The sequence below is a fragment of the Pipistrellus hanaki genome, assembly GCF_964339955.1.
Source record: "Pipistrellus hanaki genome assembly, chromosome: 7".
In the NCBI taxonomy this organism is placed as follows: Eukaryota; Metazoa; Chordata; class Mammalia; order Chiroptera; family Vespertilionidae; genus Pipistrellus; species Pipistrellus hanaki.
The window spans coordinates 60,733,925-60,753,448 of record NC_140509.1 but is presented as its reverse complement, the minus strand read 5'-3'; the positions used below and the strand labels follow the sequence as shown (position 1 = coordinate 60,753,448).

At 38.8% G+C, this 19,524-nt stretch overlaps 1 protein-coding gene across 7 annotated transcripts in view; it reads left to right on the top strand.

Moving 5' to 3' along the window:
* The window catches only part of GRM1 (glutamate metabotropic receptor 1), a 296,943-nt gene that overhangs the window by 206,833 nt on the left and 70,586 nt on the right, over positions 1 to 19,524 (top strand). For all 7 annotated transcript variants that reach the window (XM_084889290.1, XM_084889285.1, XM_084889284.1 and 4 more), the window contains exons 5-6: positions 3,979 to 4,225; positions 8,826 to 8,994. In XM_084889290.1, the coding sequence (XP_084745416.1) occupies positions 3,979 to 4,225; positions 8,826 to 8,994 (416 nt within the window). The remainder of the gene's footprint in view (positions 1 to 3,978; positions 4,226 to 8,825; positions 8,995 to 19,524) is intronic.

The following is a 19,524-nucleotide window of genomic DNA, read 5'->3' as shown; positions in this document are numbered from 1 at the left end:
AGTGTCTGCCTCCCAATGAGAGAAGGAGGCTGAGCGGAGCACGCCCAGTTTCTTTTTGTCAATATCCCAATAAGTTTAATTCCCCTTTCTTCCATTAGGTGAGCTAAAAAGCCTAAGGTGTTACTCAACAGGAGCCTCTTCACAAAAAGAGCATTAATTGAAGGGAAAGGAGGGCATGTTTTCTTAACCTCTCTGTGCTTTAGTCTCCTTCCTTTGTAAAATGGTAATAGAACCTATCTCACACAGCCTTGCAAGGATTACAAAAGATCCTAGTAACACTGAGACTAGTGTATGGGAATGGCTTTGCCAAGTACCAATGAATGTGGAATTGGAGAAGCGAAGCATAGAAACTTTAGCGGGGAAAGAACTTCAGAAAGAGAATCTGGTCCACTTGTGGTGTTTTTTCTTTTTTAATTCGGAAACGGAGACCCAGGGAGATGTAGACCCTTGTCCAAGTTCCATGGCTCATTGTTGACATCTTATGGCAGAACTGGTGTTCATGTGCTTAGTCCGGAGTTCTTTCTGCTCTACAACTCTGCTGATAAGCTGTCCTAAATGTCAGTGGATAGAATTGCTGACCCTCCTCCCAACCACCACGAGTTTTCTGTTTCCAGAAGGTGCACTGTAGGTCCCTACCCTGTGGAGGCCCTGCAGGCTGCTGCTGTCAGGCAACAATTTATTGTGCTTGATGTGGGTTCACAATGAGAACAAGATTGCTATTTTAGAACCAAAGTAGACATTTTCACAATCCATGGTGAAGTACGAGGCAGGTATTCTTTTGAAGGTAAATAAACACAGTAAAGTATAATTATTTGATTCCATTTAGTGTATTAGAAAAGGTAATACCTTAATGACACCCTAGTGGTCTATAACAGTCAATGCACCACAGAAAAATGAATCATAAAAACCCCTTCTCTCTAATAACACTTAGACTAGTGCTAAGAAAAGGCCCTAAACCTTAGGGAATTAAAAATGTTTTCACCTTCTTACCAAGCGGTGATATTATTAGTTTGGATATTCTATTCACACTGGTCAGGAAAACCTGTAACATATTCTGTTGGTTTGACGATAGATCCTTGCAACGTTATCTGGGACAGTTGCTATGGCAAAGAGGCTGGTTCCGTAAAGGCCGGATGATTTTCTCTCTGTCACTCCTTCCCAAATGTTAGCTCCTCCTGGGCTGGGTGGGAGCTGAGGAGTTCTGACTGATGGCAGCAGCCTCCTCACGTGTGGACCCAGTGGACTGACAGGGGCGGCCAGTGCATGGGCTCATTTCAGATTGACAAACTCTGCAAGCTCTTTGTGTTTATTTTGGAAACGGGATGAGTTACAAATATTCTCTGGAAATGGGTACCTGGCCTCCTGGCTGTCTGCAGGATACATACTGACAGGACGGCTTCTCTGTCATAGTTTGCGGTTGATAGATTGCACGCCGGTGCTCCTAGTCAGAGAGACACCTGTGCACAACTGGAACAATCTCGGGGAGAAACCCCAACCCAGCTTGACAGCGATACTGGTGACAGCAGGATGCCCTATCCTCTGTCACCAGAAGAGCACAGTCTCTGTAGATTTCTGTACCTGCCCTTGTGCTGCTGCTGCTGCTGAGCGTAACAGAAACTCCAAAGGTCAAGGGGCATCTGGATGCCGCCACCTTTCCCTCACTCGTAAGTGGCAAGATGAATGCCTGGCAAGATTATCATGAACTCATTCTGTGAGTATCATACATAACAAACACAAAACAGTAGCAAGTATTATCGATGTGTTCATCTCATTAAAATTAGATACATGTAAAAATTTTAAATTAATAATATTTTACTGATTTTTATTGCATCTGTATGTATACATACATATATGCAACATTGCTAAATAGATAGCATGGCTGAAGAACTGTGTCACCATTTAACCAATTTGCCGTGTTTACCCCTGTGTTTCCAGAATAATCATCACTCACTTCACTTTCAAAGGTGACCCAGTTTGGACAATAGTTATGTAATCACCCTAGATATGGATCAAAGGGAAAACTGATCTCAGGGAAAGCCAAGAACCCTTGTAGTCTCTGTGCTGATGAATAACACATCCACTGGACAACCCCAGCTTAGGAAATTTGTACTGGGGACAACAACATAACTTTTAAAATATATAATAACTATTTAAATCAGTTAGTCACAGCAAGAAACAAAAACAAACTCAGTGTCCATAAAGCTTGTTCAAAAAGGAGAAGTTTCCTTTTGGTGAAGAACTCCATGTGTTTATTCTCATATTTTCTTAGTTTGAGCCTGGATTGACATCAATACCTGCTACAAGTGGATGGCTTTAGTAAGGACGAGAACCCTTGAAGTGGCTGCTGCCTTGAAGGCAATTTTGCCACTCGATTTTTGTCTATTTTCCCCCTTTTCTTTGGGTCCTGCTAATTTCTCTAATTTGGGTCCTGCTAATGTCTCTAACTTTTAACTCCAGCTCCTGGAGGTTTGGGGCAGTCTTTAAAGGCATGTTGAAAATGTACCAAACACAGGGCATCAATCCATATCTTTTATGTCCTGATATAAATGAGAGGGAACAGCGTGCAAACTAACATTGAGAGCCAGGGTTCTGGCTGACAGACATACGTTACCCCATTTTAATGACTTTACAGTTTTTGCAGATGTTTGCTCTCTGTTTTACAGAACTCTCTAGAATTATTATTATTATTATTATTATTATTATTATTATTATTATTATTTTGTGGGTTGATTTTATAATGCCCTTTCTGCCTCGCTTACTCCTTATTTCCTCTCAGAAAATGTTCTTTTTCCAATTGGAAAAGTAATACTTTAGCAAATCACACTAACCATTTCCTATTAAGCAATAGCTTTCTTAATGCTTCGTGCTGCTCTGGAGTTCAGGAACCTTCCTGTCCGACAGCCTATTTAGGTCGAAGCACAAAGGTCAGCTGGCCGGGGTGCCCGGAGCCTCATGTTGTTCTCAAGCCCATCTGCAGGTGAACTCGCCACTTTCCCAGCTTCTCGCACCGGAATCACACATCATGTAGACCCCTCACTATCAGTCAAATGGGGAGGGAAAGCCCACTGCAGAGAGGCAAATTTCTGGAACTAAGTACAAAATCTCTGAATGATGCCAGTGGTGTGTTCCAAATCTATTTTGTTTTCCAAGCCTGTCCCTTTTATTCCAGCAAAGCCAGTTGGTCTCTGAATGTCTCACCCCATGTGTAAGCGATGGAGTTTAGATGTCTGCTGTGGAGCTCATCTATCATGCAGTTCTGTTCTTGGGAAACTGCTTGGCCCCCTGGGGAGCCTTTGATCACCTCTGACACAGGCAGAGATTATTGCAGGATTTTTCCAATCCACTGGTCAAAGCTAAAGGCTAAATAATGTAGTCAGACTCCTCCATCAGGAAATTATTTTATCTCAGTTGATAATAACACGAGAATCTGATTCAAGTATTTTTGCACTGCCAGTCATATACAAAAGGAGATTCATACTACGTAGCTTTTCTTCTTGCTCTGGGTTTTTGTGACCCTAGAGATTACCCAAAGAAAATATCAGGCTTTTGATAATGCACAAATTGACTTACTGTGGAGTGTGGGTTTCTATAGAGGCTACCAAGAATATTTTTCCAGTACTGAGATACAGGGAGAATTTTTAATATAAGTCTCCGTGAACCATGAGGTAATAAGAGCTATTCCCATTGCTCCTGAAGGATTTGCTTGCAATATTTGAAAGGTTTTTTGTTTTGTTTTGTTTTTCTTAAATTTTCACCTCTATGGAGTCTGTTTTATATGTTATAAAACCATTATCAAAGTTAGAAAATAAAACCGAATAAACTATTTGCAGACAGAATATACTAGAGCTAGTCACAAAGCTGGAATGGGTGAGCCTGGCTTTCCCTTCCTCTGAGAGCCTTGAAAGCACCGGAGAATTACACCTGCAGGCCTGGACTCCATTACTGCAGCCTTGGCAGCAATCTGTTTTTATATTACAGGCAATGAAAGCTTAGAAGAAAACTACGTCCAGGACAGCAAGATGGGCTTTGTCATCAATGCCATCTACGCCATGGCCCATGGGCTGCAGAACATGCACCTTGCCCTGTGCCCCGGCCACGTGGGCCTCTGCGATGCCATGAAGCCCATTGATGGCAGCAAACTCCTGGACTTCCTCATCAAGTCCTCGTTCATTGGCGTGTCCGGAGAAGAGGTGTGGTTTGATGAGAAAGGGGATGCTCCTGGAAGGTAAAGCCGTCTTTTATGTAATGGATCTGGAATAATGTGTGACCCTCCCTGAGCCAGATAGGTGGCAACTCTGGCCCCGTTTCATTCTATGGTTTCTGGGTGTTATGTGCAAAACAATTAGAAAGCTAAAGAGACAAGGCTAATATATGCAAATTACATTTTAAAACATTGAAAAAAACGTACTGTAAACACACACAATCCTGCCTCTTGCCAGGATTACACTCCTACCCAGCTACCACTCAGAATACTAGACCTCCTGCAAGCTCCAGAAACTAAAGAGATAATGTCTCACCAGCAGGACTCTCCCTGGCACTGTCAGCTCCAGGCCAGAGCAGCTTTCTGATCCCAAGGCCACACAGGTGGTAAAGTATTTTAATGTTACACCTGCTTAAAGAGCTTACTATATGGGGAGAATGAAGTCCAACATATGTATCCCTTTGTCTCAGGCTAACTTATGTTTCTCTTGGAACAAGAAAGGAAAGCATTTTCCTTCTGGTATTGAATCTCTATGGCTTCCAAAGAATTAAGAAGCAAAGGAAAATTACACTATATATATATATATATATATATATATATATATATATATGTGTGTGTGTGTGTGTATATGTATATACATATATGTATATGTGTATATATGCATATATGTATATACATGTATATATATAAACAGACTAAATATAAAATGACTTAGGGGAAATATTTTCCTTTCCCCTATGTCATTTTATATTTAGTCGGTTTAATAACACTGCTTTTATAATACCAGTTAGCTCGTATTACATTAATACATAGAGAGCGATGTCAGTATAAAGAGTAGTTATGTTTGTTCATATGACATTTCCTAGACAAGGAGTAATCAGAATAGTGACATAGGAATTAAAAGTTGCAACAGGAAAGAAAAAGGCCCTGGCCTGAATACCCACAATCTTTCTTTTCTCTCTCTCATAAGATGGTTTTGCAGAAAGAGAGATTTTGGGAAAGCATATGCTGTATTAAAATGGAACATCAAGTCATTACTATAAGCATATCTTTATTAAGGTGACCAGACGTCCCGCTTTTGAACAATTTGTTCCATGTCCCACGGTGTTTTTAAAAAGTCCCGATTAAAGAAGTCTGGTCACCTTAATTTTTATCCTTTTTACATCTGATAAAGCTGAGTGTTAGAGAAACTAAAAAATTTACCTTAAATCACACTGTCAGTAGCTGATGGAGGCAGTGCCATGTGAGACTAAGGCTTGTAATCTTTTTGCCACATCACTCTGCCTTTAGCTAATCCTAAAATTAGGCAAGGTTGCTGGCAATGGTCTCAATGTCATTTCAAAGGCACTGGAAGAGACTATTTGGGAGAGACTACTGTAAGGTACCCTAAATAATTCTCCACATATCTCCTCCTCTCATGTAAGTGTGAAGTTCTACGTATAGAGGATGCCTTGTGGGGCCAAGTGGATTCTCCCTGTTAAAATCCACCAGCTCTCAGAAAGATAAATCATCTAAGTTAGGGGTGTCGAACTCAATCAGAGAAGGGGCCAAAATCTAAAATCCAGCCTAAATCGCGGTCCGAATGGTTTACTGAACAGTCATAAACTGACAATGTCATAAACTGACAGCGGAGTGCAGTGATGACAGCGCGGTGCGGGCCACATTGCAAGGCCTGGCGGGCTGGATTTGGCCCACGGGCCTTGTGTTTGACACATGTGATCTAAGTAATTGTCAGCAATTAAACGATGAATTTATTAGATTCCTTTCAAGCTTCCATTAGGCGGGAGCAAGTTTAGGTAAACATGTGAGGGAGATGGATGGAATGATTGAGGGCCTGGGCACGTGGAACGTTTCCAGGTGCTAAGCATCTTAAGAAGTAACACCAGGTGGACCTAGTGGATCTGAGATTCAGAACAGCACTGACCCATGGTTATAATGCTGCGTCCCACTGGAAACTGGGCTCTGCAAAGGATCCGGTTTGGAAGGGGAACCTCCCTTCCGGCAAAGGACCAAATGCATTTTCAGACACCCCATAAATACGCGTTTTCTCTTCCTCTGTTTGTAAGTTATTCCAAATATTGGGACACGGGTTTAGCTTGTTTTTCTCTCCATCTTTAATTGTATATTTAGACGATGGCCTTTCCCCTGGGTGTCTTTTCAAGGATTATTTCCTCATGCTTGAAATTGATCATCTTCTGTGATCAATTTCCGTTTCAATCCACTCCCTCTGCTTCCGTCTCCTGTCACAACGCCGTCCAAGCTTTTGGATCCATCTGTAATTATTTTAGCTAATCATCATGTAACATGAACTGGATGCTTTGAAAGGATGTTGTCAAGTTGTAATTTACAGCATGAGGAATATTCCAAATAAATGCCAGCGTGCTGGGCAGGCAGGGACCGGGGTCAGGAGAAAAGAGCAGTGCTCATTAACACATACAGCAAAGGGAGGCCTCTCTTTGTTAAGACAGTACTTTTCCCTTGGTATCTTTCAGTTTTATTTTGTTTTTTTCCCTTCTGGCTTTTGGGATTTTTAAAAAATGCATTTTTCATACCAAAAAATTGTAAGCTTTTCAGGTTTTGCATGCTAATGAAGTGTGAACTGATTTCTCCTCTTCTAAGAGCAAATGAGGAAGTTGAAATAAAATCTTAGGAAATTAATTTATAGGGAAAAATACTCTAAAGCTGGCATTGCATTTAAGCCTTCATTGGAAGTACCTACATAAGATTTAATGATGTAACATGGAGTAAAACATAAAAATTAAAGGAAATGGAAAAAAGGAAACCATTCTTAGTGAACATTTACAGCTGGTGCTATCACTGTGAGTTTAAAATAGAAAAGAATTGGAGGTGTAGATTAGTATCATTGATCGGTAGAATGAGTGTGAACCATCAGCCCTCAGTTAACACCTACATGGATATCGCTCAGACAGCTACTCTGAAGAACATTCGGGTGTGTCTCAATAGCCAGGAAAATAAGAATCCTCTGGTAGCCAAAAGTCAGATCAGCCAAGAGATGAAACTGTAGGTAGGTTTTGTTCACCTGGAAAAGTAGGGGGATAACTTCCTTCACTCTCTCAGTCTCCCCTTTCCCTGTAGGAGACTGCTATTTGTAGACATTGCTAGAATCTGGATGTGAAGAAGCCACTAGCTACCCTGTGGGTGTTTGCACATTGAAAGCAGGAAGAAAAGCCAATGAAGAACATGAGTTGTGTAAAGAACTAGGACAGATACAGCCAATAGGTTTCAGATACCAACATAAGGTTGATGAGTGGTAGCTTCCTGGAGGATTCTGAGTCTGAATCTGGTTTGGAAGGAATTCCAGGGTGGAATAAGGGCCTTGGGGAAAGGTGGAAGAGAGCTGAGGAAGATAAGTATGCGTTGGTTAATTGTCATCAATTTCTTTGGGTCAAGAGCAAAGAGCAAGAGACAAAGCCTCTTACCTTCTAGCTTGGGAGGTTGAAAGCTCATCACAGATACTGCAGAAAACCATCCCCCTTTGCAGAGTCAGCATGGCAGTCAGATCTTTGTGAATTATAATTTACCTGGAGTCCATAGCAGCATGCAGAGAAGATTGAGAAATGCCAGAACATATTCGGTGCTGAGAGATAAATGGCATTGCCAGCACAAAAATGTTCTCCCATTTTCTTATGGTAATAGAAATAACCAGAGTATTGTAGGGCATTCATAGAAATATACATATGACTGATGCATTCATATTGCCTTATATATGTGCTTTTGCTCCACCTGTGAAATAGTTTCTTACATACCTTATGGTTATAAATCCCCACAAGAAGCCCATGATCCTTAAAAATTTAATGACATTTCTAAATAGTTTAATCTAAAGTAGAAATAAATGTTAGAAAAGGTATTCCAGCTCATGCATCTCAATGCCAAGTCCTGACCTGTTTCCATCACACAGGGGAGTGGAAGATGCTGAGGTCTGCCCCCAGAACACACTCAGGCTGCAGAGATGATTTCTCAATGCAGATTTTGCTGTTGTGTAGCTTTGCAACTTTTGAAATTACTGAAATCAACTGACATAACTTTTTTGGATTTAGGAATGTTTGTCCTCACCAGGGATAAGACCAGTTAATGTTAATGAGCAAGATGATAAATCCCCAACATCCTTGCTAATTAAAGATGCATTTCTCAGAGTTCTTACTCTAATAGCACCTAAAATAGGTTCCAAGCTCTATAAAATTCACCTCTTTCAATCCAGTGTAATGAAAATGGCAACTGAATGTAAAAAGGAAAACTGGAATAAAAGTAGTTAAGTCAAGGAGTTAATGTTCTCCAGACTTGCTACTTGTTCAAACAACGATTTAGTGCGTAATGAGTTGGAGGAGATGACCAACTCAGCACACATAGACATATAGAAATATTACTTTGGAAAACACGCATAGAGAAAGCATAAGAATACTGTGTTCTTTAGCAAATATGGGCAATACACAGAAATTGAGAATGGGATACACATTTAAAAAACAAAACAAAAACAGTGGAAACATTACAAACAAATGATTTCAGCTTTTACTTTCTTCTCTTTGTTAGTATAGATTTACCAAATTTCTTTGCTTTGTACATTATGTCCATATTCTCCAGGACACACAAGTTGTTTTCTTTGTAGGTATGACATCATGAATCTGCAGTACACTGAAGCTAATCGCTATGACTATGTACACGTGGGAACCTGGCACGAGGGGGTGTTGAACATTGATGACTACAAAATCCAAATGAACAAGAGTGGCATGGTGCGGTCTGTGTGCAGCGAGCCTTGCTTAAAGGGTCAAATTAAGGTAAGCCAGCCACAAATAGTTCTCAGACTGTGTTCATGAGGAGGCCCCCCTGCCTGGACAAAAAAAATAAAATAAAATAATGCGTAGACATTTTTCTTAGATAAGACTATCCAGTAAGGATGGACCAGGGTTACTGTTTTTGTGCTTGTGGTTAGCTAAAATTGAAAAGACAAAGGAATATTAGGAAATGGAATAGGAAAACCATTTAAATATTTGGAATAGTCTTTAACTGAATCACAGTGATGATGCAGGATTTTAAAATGCAATATGGAAAGCAGGGCGATGCATGATGAATTTAAAAACTGAAACAGATGTAAAAGTGGAAACCAAAACAAATGATACTGTTTAGTTGTAGTTCTGGCTATTGTTAAAGAAAGCAAGAGCTGAATAATGCTAACTAAGCAGATAACTAAAATAAAAGAAGTTGAATGAGGTAACACAGAAGTACTGCTGATCATTTCTCCACCAAGTTCTTTTCTTTTCCTGAAACTGGTATTTTCTAGCCGAGAGAGAGTCCTCAGCTAGAAAGTCTTCAGCATATTATCAGATGCCTTTTCCCCAACTTGTAAGTAACCATGATATGACTGTATACATACAACTAGGGTAAATAAACATTAATAACGAGCATTTAGCCGGATGTGCTAGAGAGAATTCTCGATGAAGAAGCCATAAAGACAGTGCTCTCTGTATCCCATGCTATCTAAAACCCACCTGGATAATGCGCTAGGAAATGGAGTGTACGGGCATGATTATGACCTGGCAAGGGTATTGATTAAATGACCTGACAGGTCTTTCCATCTCTAATTTTCTGTGATCCGTCTCTGAGAGCAAACAGGCTGTCACATAAGTGTCACCCTGCACAGCTGGAGCTGGAGTAGGTGCCCTGTGTGGCTCTGACCCTCTCACCATGAGCCATGGCCATCCTGCTGCGCCATTCTCATGAGCTGTGTAACCACCTGCAGGGGTGAGGTACACTCAGGTGTCATGTGCAGAAGTGTTGGAGCGGAAACTGGAAAAGCCTTATCTCTCCTGATCAAAAAAGATAGAGATTTGCCACCCGCAACGTCTTTTGGCAGCTGTCCTGATGGACTCAACCTCCCACTGACACCAGCCACTTCGAAGATGAAACAAACGTCTGAGACAAATCATCCTAGCTTTCAGTATCGTGTGCTTTCTCTGCAGATGTGATGATGAAAGGATTGAATAACTGTCATGACAACTCACCAATCCGAATTGACTTTATTCTAGTGCTGTGACAGGGTCCTGGAGGCCGCCCACCACACTCATGGTTAATACTTAAATGATGGATCATGGGAGATTTGAGCTAGGAGTTCTATGAGGCGCACATAGAGTGGGTATTCAGGAGGCTTAAAGAAACCATTAGTTTCCTCTCAGTGCCTAAATGTTTCAGTTGTGTAAACACAGTCACTGTAAATGAGTTGAGCATTAGCACTGCTTTTCCCCAAGAATACATTTTTTTTTTTTTTAATTCTTGTCCCGATGAAATTCTTTCACATGAGACTGGTGAAGTGAATCTGAGGCAGCACATAAAACGTGGACAAGTACATCTGCAAGGGAACAGCAAGTGTTCTGCACATATGATTGTCTCCCTTACCAAGCCTGCTGTGACTTTCCATGGTGCAGAGAAGGGCAGGAAAGAGGTGAGAAGGGGCAGGAGGCAAAGGAAGGGAAAGTGAAAAGAAGAAAAGAGATGGTGGAGATCAGGGACTCACATTTATCAAGCATATACTTATGCAAACAATAATGCTTTGCAGGCATCATGATTACAATTATCCCTTGAAACAACCCTTTATAAGCAGGTGCCATCACCCCACTTTACAGATGAGGATTCTGAGGTGCAGATGGATTGATTTATCTTATCCAAGCTTTCTCAGTAGAAAGTGCCAGAGCTGGGCTTGGTGCCAACCCAAAGCTCTCATACCCCACAGCCATATGTTGTTCTACTACCTTTCATTATATGAACCAATATGTTTCCTACAAATGCAAATGTTGATTGCTAAGCCTTATTTTCTCAATAATTCACACTAAAATTATAAGCAAAGGTCCACATTTAAAATGCTGAAAGAACAGAATCTAGAATTAAAGAAGCAATATTTGTGAAGGTGGTAGGGAGAGTTTGTTAGAGACAGGGCAACAGGCAGAGAAATCATGGGGAAGGACCCTGCAGATCGCTTTCACTGCCTTTCTATTCTTGTTTTTCCTGCTCGCCTCTCTGTTCCCCCCCTTAAATGTGTCTTTGGATTCTCTACTTCAGTTGATGGTTTTGGGACTGGAAGTTTGGGTGTGGAGAGGGGAAGAAAATCACTACTTTCTACGAATCTCATCTGACCAATCTGACAGAATTTTTGGAGACATTAGGAGAACATAGAATATATCATAAATGGTTTCTCATTGCAGATGCCATACTGTCATGTCATTCTGTCATGTCACCTTATGCATGTGGAGAAAAGCCCAGTTACACATACCTTACAATCTATTACCTTCAGAATTGGGTTGACTATTTTTCCCTGAACCATTTAAAAGGTGAGGTACAAATACGAAGGAAGCTTTATATCTTCACACCTCAAACTATGTTTTCTAAGATAAAAACAATTCTCCCATAGCCAAAAGACTGGCTAAGAAAATTAACAATAACATTATTCATCATAACTGTCCCAAAACATCTCAACATTCTCTTTTTGTGAATCAAAGAAGACTGCCCATTTAAATTGCTCATAGTTAATATAACCATGTTGGCAACCAGTGAAACAACAATGTGGTTCCTCCATGATGCAATATTTTCTTTTCTTTTTTTTTTTTTTAAATATATTTTATTGATTTTCCACAGAGAGGAAGGAAGAGGGATAGAGAGATAGAAACGTCGATGAGAAAGAAACATGGACCAGCTGCCTCCTGCACAACCCCTACCTGGGATGTGCCCGCAACCAATGTACATGCCCTTGACCAGAATTGAACCTGGGACCCTTCAGTCCGCAGACCGATGCTCTATCCACTGAGCCAAACCAGATTCGGCAATGATGCAATATTTTCTAAACTCTATAGCAGGATAGGAGGTTCTCAATACAAATTCTCCATAAAAAATATATTTTAAAATCCTTATCTGAGAAGCCTATGATTACATAATGATGATCTGATCTGTCCCAGCTGCTAAAAAACATATTGGCTAAAATTTTGAAAAAAAGTAGAAGGCAAATTTTTTTTTTTTTTTTTTTGTATTATGTTGTGCATGTGTAAACAGAAAACTATACTTTCTTTGGACAAGGAGGAAACTTTTCACACACTGGTTGTAATGAGAAGTTCCACGGAATTGTTAATTTATCCACAGCCACTCAGTAATACCTCCATCTTCACTTCTCATGCTTTGATCTCTTGGTTACTGAACTTTTTGGTGATCATCTTACCTTGTACCCACCCTGTCCACCATTTTCAGGGGCAGGTCTCCCGGGAGCTGCTGCTGAATCCCACAACAGTGGGCAGAGCAGGAGGATAGCAGGGCTGCTGTGTGTTGAAGGCGGCCGTTGCAGAAGCAGAGCCCACTTACTTTTCTTAGTAAACTTTTTGAAGTATAACTTTCATACAGAAAAGTAGAGGAGGAAGGCCATCATATGAGTATACAAGGTACTCATCCTACCTGGTCTTTACTCGAGCTGTTCCCACTGCCTAGAACACTCTTCCACCAGATATATTCAGGGCACACTCCCTTCCCCTCTCTAACATCTTTATTCAGATGGCATTGTCTTGATGAGGCCTTACTTCACCACAATATTCCAGGTGTCCCCCTATAAGGACATGGATCAAGGTGAGGCAAATGAGGTACCTAGGGCACAGACTTTCAAAGAGGCCCTCACTCTCAAGGTCCTGCAAGTTCAGGGTGGGTAGGTGCTCAGCATGGAGGCCGCATGCCTCTTTAAATGTGGTTCCTAGGTGCTGCGCTTGCCTCATTTCAGTGCCTGTCCTGAACCCTGTTCCTCTTTTCGCAGCTCTTTTCTCAAAGCCCTTCTGGAGAATGATAGCCCCTCAAGGATGGGGATATTTTCTGTTTTGTTCACTGATTATTTCTAGTTTTCACATAGTTCCCGGCACATTGTAGGCACTCTAAACACACATTGCAAATTGAAATGTTCGGGCTGGGCTGGGGTTGCACTCCTATGACATGAGGCCATCATGTATCAAAAGAGATTTTATTCCAGGCACAGGGGTACAGGTGGGCTGCGACCGACAAAGGCATCAGCAAAGAGAGCAGGAAGAGGGGTAAAGGTTTTTGTCAATTTTTGCTGGCTGCAAGGGTCCAGTTGGTGCTTGGTTCCTCCCAGTGTCAGATGGCTAGTGGTTATCTGGCCTATGGTGCTCGAGGTTACAAGCTTTTTGCACAATATCTGCTAAGCACAATAAGTTTTTCTCTGCCCCATTTTATTCTCTTTAACCTTTCACAAATGAATGAATGAGTGATTAAATGTGTGTTCTCTGTGTAAGCATTTTATTCCTCCTTCTAGCAGTGTACTTAATGCAGTATGTTAGGTTTTGAGTTTTTTTAACCTCAATGATCAAGTCTTTTCATTTATTTGTCCTTATGCATAGCACCGTATTTGGCATACTGGGTCACTTAACAAAGGATTTTTGCCAACCTCTGAGATATAATTTTGGTTCTCAGCATAACATGTCATCACCCTGCCAGCCATTATTATTCTAAGAGGAGCCTAACTCTTGGAAATAACTGGAGATAACGTGACTGAGATTTGCACAAGGTATTGATTCCTTCTGCAGCTGTTTTCTAGCTGAAAAATGCACATAATTAACTTCTCCCCACGGAGTATAATTCTGTGTCATTCTGTACAGAATTCCTCATGCATAGCTGTGTTCAGTATATGTCTATACTAGTGATCATTTTGTATTCCTATAACATTTTATTACATTTTTTCTGTAATAAATGTAGGACCTCCCTAAGTTGATATTCTTATTTAGTTCTTGTAACACTCTTTTCAATTACCTTTTCTTTTTATTCTCTTTGAATTATTTATTTCCATTTCTTCTCTTTATGTCATATTATATATTATGTCCTTTTAAAAGACAGATTATCGAGAATTAATATGTGCCCAAACTATGCCAGCATTCTGAATGCAAAGGAAAAATAAGCACAGCCCCTTCTTCAAGGAACTCCTGGAGTAGCTGGAGAAAAACATACCAGTGATTAGAATTGATCATTGTCCAAGCTCTCATGCAGGATGCTGTGGGGACATGGGAGGACAGGGCTATCTTCTCTCTTGCAGCTGGTTCTTCTATAGTCTTAATTGAGTAGACCCATTTTTTTTTTATCCTGCTAGTCTCTCAGGTATTTCCCTTCTGAAGACATTTTCCCCTATTTCCTTTAACTTATAGTTACTTTTCCTTCATTATATTCTCTTGATGCTGTATTCTTTCCTCCTTTTTCTAAATAAATCTTAATTTTTTAAAAATCCATTACAAATCACTTCAGAGATTGAGTCAGAAAGTGAATAGTTAGTTTCCTGTGGCATAAATACCTCCAGACTCCTACAGTGTATGTGGAATTGAAGCACAGCATTGTGTGCAGCAGCAGGTCTCAGGTCTCACTAACAATAAGTACAGCACCATGCATACATGATGGGAAAAGAAGCAACAGATCCTCTGCCTCACTAAGCATTGGTCCTTCCAAGGTAGTTTCCATGAAATACCAAGCCTTTTATCATGACTTAGAGCTGTCATAGGAAGTGTTTTCCTATGAAAAAATATTAGTCACTTATTGAATGAATACCCTATGCAAAAAAAATCAGTGAGAATGATGGATATAAAAATAATGAAGAATATTCATGATTTGGGAAAACTAAAACATAAATTAGGCATAATAACTTGAAAATTTTAAAAATGTATCTGAAATGAAACATATCTACCATATAGATATGAAATAGAGTACAAAAGCAATTTAATTATTATAAAATTCCAAGTAAATTAATGTTACCAAAGGGTTTATCGCTCTAGAAATACTGCAACTTTTGATGTTATATCTATTCTTGAAAGTAGTGACATAAACTGATGGAGGAAAGATGACATTTGAAAGGGAAAAAGGTAATAGTCATTCTTCTATTAAAATATAGTTATTTGTTTACTATATAGTTCTATGTTAGAGCTGGTGGTTAAAACACACACACACACACACACACACACACTCAGACACACAGAGACACACAGACAGACACGAAAACACACTATTTTGTCCCTCTCTTTCTTTCCCTCCTTAAAGTATGTTCTCTACACAGCAACCAGAATAATCCCTCTGAAAAGCAAGCCACATGAATTACAAATTTGATAATGTATCTACTCTACTTAAAATCTCCCTCCAAAACAAATAAAGCAAACCGAGTTATGTGGACATTAATGAGGACAAATGCAGGGGATGGCATGGAGAATGTTCTTCCTTATAGGGCAGAATTGTGTAAGAAATTAATAAAGTTAGGAGCAGAAACAAGGATCAAGGACAAAGTGAATGCCTAACCGAAGAGCAGACATTATATTTCAAAAGTGTTGGATTAAGGAGGCACTAAAATTCCTTAAGTGGCTTAACTATATATTTTTTTAAAGATTCAATTTGACACTCATTCATTTGCTGCCTACTGTGTGTTCTTGGTTCAGTTCTGTATCTTGATGACTTTGATCTGAAAACAATGGAAGTCCCTTTTTTTGAGGAGTATACAGTCCATACAGATGATCTTGGCAACTGTGTATATCACTCTAGAGTGAGAAGAAATTGGAGACCTATTACATGATTAGGTAACAGGGACCAAAATTCAGCTGTAAAGTTACAAAATCTCAGTCTAAAATGTGGCTGAAAATAGAAAATACAAATTCCATATTATAGACAATATTTAACAAAATTACACTTACTTGGTAGCTGAATGAAAGAGTAGTAAAAATAACTCTATTTAAGAAGCTTCCTTTTTAATTATTAATTAAAGGTATAAGCTAAACAGTTATTCACTCATTTATTCAGTCATTCAAACCCTAATTTTTAATATTTTCATGTGCCAGCTACCCCTAGGATCTACCTTTACAGTCATCCTGTGTAAATAAATTTGTTTAGCATTATCACCATTTGGATTTGTCTAATTAGTAGTATTAATTTTATAGTCAGAGAAAAAGATAGCAATGATTGAAGAGATAAACAGGATTTTGTGATGGTATTTAATATACTTTTAATACTAAGTAAGATTTAAAAGCAACTTTTATTTATTAATTATTCTCCTATCATTTAGAAAATTTTGTCATGTGTAATGTAAATTCCCCATACATCTTCTGAGTGTAGGTATGGCGGCTTTTTAAAAAAAAAGACTTAATTTGATTATCCTTTCCAAAGTTATTTGAATGAAAAAGAAGATAAGAAAACCTTTACTTTTTCTGAAAATATACTGTCATTTGATATTTTTAATGTAATTCTAAAATGGTGATATGAAATTCAACCTGATAGAATTTTATTTTTACAAAGGCTACAGTTGGTATGACTTTAAGGGATGCCAATATTTGCAGTTTAAGTTTTTACTTTACGTATGAAAACGTGATAATGTTTTAGGTGTTGGGCAGAGACTTTGCTTCTAGTCATGATGGAGTAACAGAGTCCAGACTTTGCCTTGTACTGTAAACAACTGAAAACTTGACACAGTGTATGAAATAATTGTGTTCCCATGTTGAGGAGCAGCACGTGACCTTGATTTCAGAGGGGAGACCAACAAGGTGAACCTTAAAATCACTCAGGCTTTCTGCCTGGAGGCAATTTCCTGGTTGTTGTTCACTGAGGGAGAACACAAACAAAGCTTGGCCACCTCACTAATTTAACAAGACAGAAACCAGAGGAGTTTCCCCAAGGCAGCTAGAATTTGTAATGCAAAGGGGGAGGAAAGGTCTATGCAGAAAAAGTCCCAGAAGTTGGCTGTGAATTGTCTTGAGTATTTGATGAAATGCGGATTTGAGAAGAGTAGGACAAAATTCAAAAAGTCCAAGTAGCCCTAGCTGGTTTGGCTCAGTTGATAGAGTATTGGCCTACTGACTGAGGGGTCCCGGGTTCAATTCTGGTCAAGGGCACATTCCCAGGCTACAGGCTAGATACTCAGTAGGGGGCGAGCAGGAGGCAGCTGATCAATGATTCTCTCTCATCATTGATGTTTCTATCTCTCTCTCCCTTCCTCTCTGAAACCAATAAAAATGTAATTTTTAAAAGTCCAGGTAAAGAATAATTACTGGGTAGCTGGATTGTAAAGCTCACATGGAGCCAGAAATTGTTCCAGTCTTCACAAGCCAGAGTGGCAACACCTTGTTGAATGCACAAGAAATTAAGTAGAGACCCCAGAGGGGCCACACCTTAATGGTATATGTACAGATAATAATTTAATTTAAAAATTAAAAAAAAATAATGAGACCAAACGCTTCATAAAGTAGAGACTATTTTACACTTGCCCTAGAAGATTAAAAACATGACTCAAACTGAGCCACAAGTCATTTAGCTGCCTGCCAGAAGAAAGGGCAATATTTCTTCAATAAAAAAATCTCCAGTGCTTTACACCTTATATGGGATCACACATGGTTAGCATCTAGTCAATAAACTTCAGATATATGACAAAGTGAGAAAGCCTGAGACATAACCAGAAGGAAAATCAAGCAACAGAAACACTCCCAAAAATTACATTGATGGAGAAATTAGCAGTCAAAAATATTAAAATATCTACTTAAAGTACATACTAAAGAATTTAAAACAAAACATGAATATTATGGGAAGGCTAATAAAATATTAAAACATTGCCAAATGGGACCTTATACAATGAAAACTAAAATATATAAGAAATAAAATTTCAATGAATGGGGTTAACAGATATTAGACATTATAGAAGTGAAGATCAATAAAGTTAAAAACATAGCGACAGAAAATGGGCAAATGAGGCACACAGAGGAAAACAAAGTTAAAGAGATGAACAGATGCTCAGTGACTTGCAGAATACAGGCAAGAGGTATATTACAAACACAATTAGAGATTCCGGAGACAGGCTAGAAAAAAATCATTCAAGAAACAATTACTTGAAAAATATTCAAATGTAATGAAAATGTAAACTCTAATTCATGAACCTCAACAAATCCCAAAGAATTTGAACACATAATTAAATTGCTAAAAACCAAATTCTTGCCGAAACCGGTTTGGCTCAGTGGTAGAGCATTGGTCTGCGGACTGAAAGGTCCCAGGTTCAATTCCGGTCAAGGGCATGTACATTGGTTGCGGGCACAGCCCCAGTAGGGGGTGTGCAAGAGGCAGCTGGTTGATGTTTCTCTCTCATTGATGTTTCTAGCTCTCTATCTCTCTCCCTTCCTCTCTGTAAAAAATCAATAAAAATATATTTAAAAAAAAAAAAAGAAAGAAAGAAAGAAAGAAATTCTTAAAATCAGCCATAAAACACAGTCAGAATTACAGTGGGCTTCTCATCAGAAACCATATACAAGGCAAGGAAGGAAGGGCATGTTTTAAGTCTTAAAAGAAAAAAAATCTTTTAACCTAGAATTCTATTTGCAAGGACAATGGAAGGGCAGAAAGTGCTAAAAGAAATAATAATAATAATAATAATAATAATAATAATAATAATAAAAAAACAACCCTGTCATTTAAACTTTTCTACCAAGTGAAAATATTTTTTTTTCAAAAATTAAGCCAAAATGAAGACTTGTCAAATGAACAAATGGTGAAAGAACTCATAATTCTCACACCAGCACACAATAAATGTTAAAGAATGTTCTTCAGAATGAAGAAAATTATAGAGGTTATAAAATTGGGTCTATACAAAGGACTTAAAAGCACCAGATGTTATAATATAAATATAAAATATGCTTATTGGGTAAATATAAAATATAATGATTTTTTTTCCTTTTTCCAAAAGTGCATTTCAAAGATGACTGTTTAAAGCAAAAATATTTTTCATAAGGGTTTATAAAATATGTGTACTAAAACAATACCCAATAGGAGGGGAAGATGGAAGAATATTGTAGAGGTCTTACAATGTCATGAAGTGGTATAATACTATTTGAATGTAGGCTGTGATAAGTTAATAGTGCATATTTTCAATCCTACAACAGCCACAAAAGCAACACAGAGGTTTAGCAAGTATGCCAATTTTAGAGGTAAAATGAAGTGCTAAAAAAAAATTCTCAATCCAAAAGAAGGCAGAATAAGAGGAAAAGGAAACATACTAGCACAGATGGAATAGATAGGAAAAAAGGGATAATTGATGCATATCCAATCACTCCAATCACTCCAATAAATGACACATTAATAGAAAGGCAGAAATTGTCAGACTGAAGATGAAAGCAGTATTTAATCATGTGCTGTTTACAAGATACTCACTTTAAATGCAGTGTGTTTTGATATTTATTTTTGTATTGTGTAAGTGAAAAAATGCTTACCCAACAATCTGAAAATGGGAGAAAGTTTAAACTGCTCAGATAATGAGCAATTCTTCAGTAATT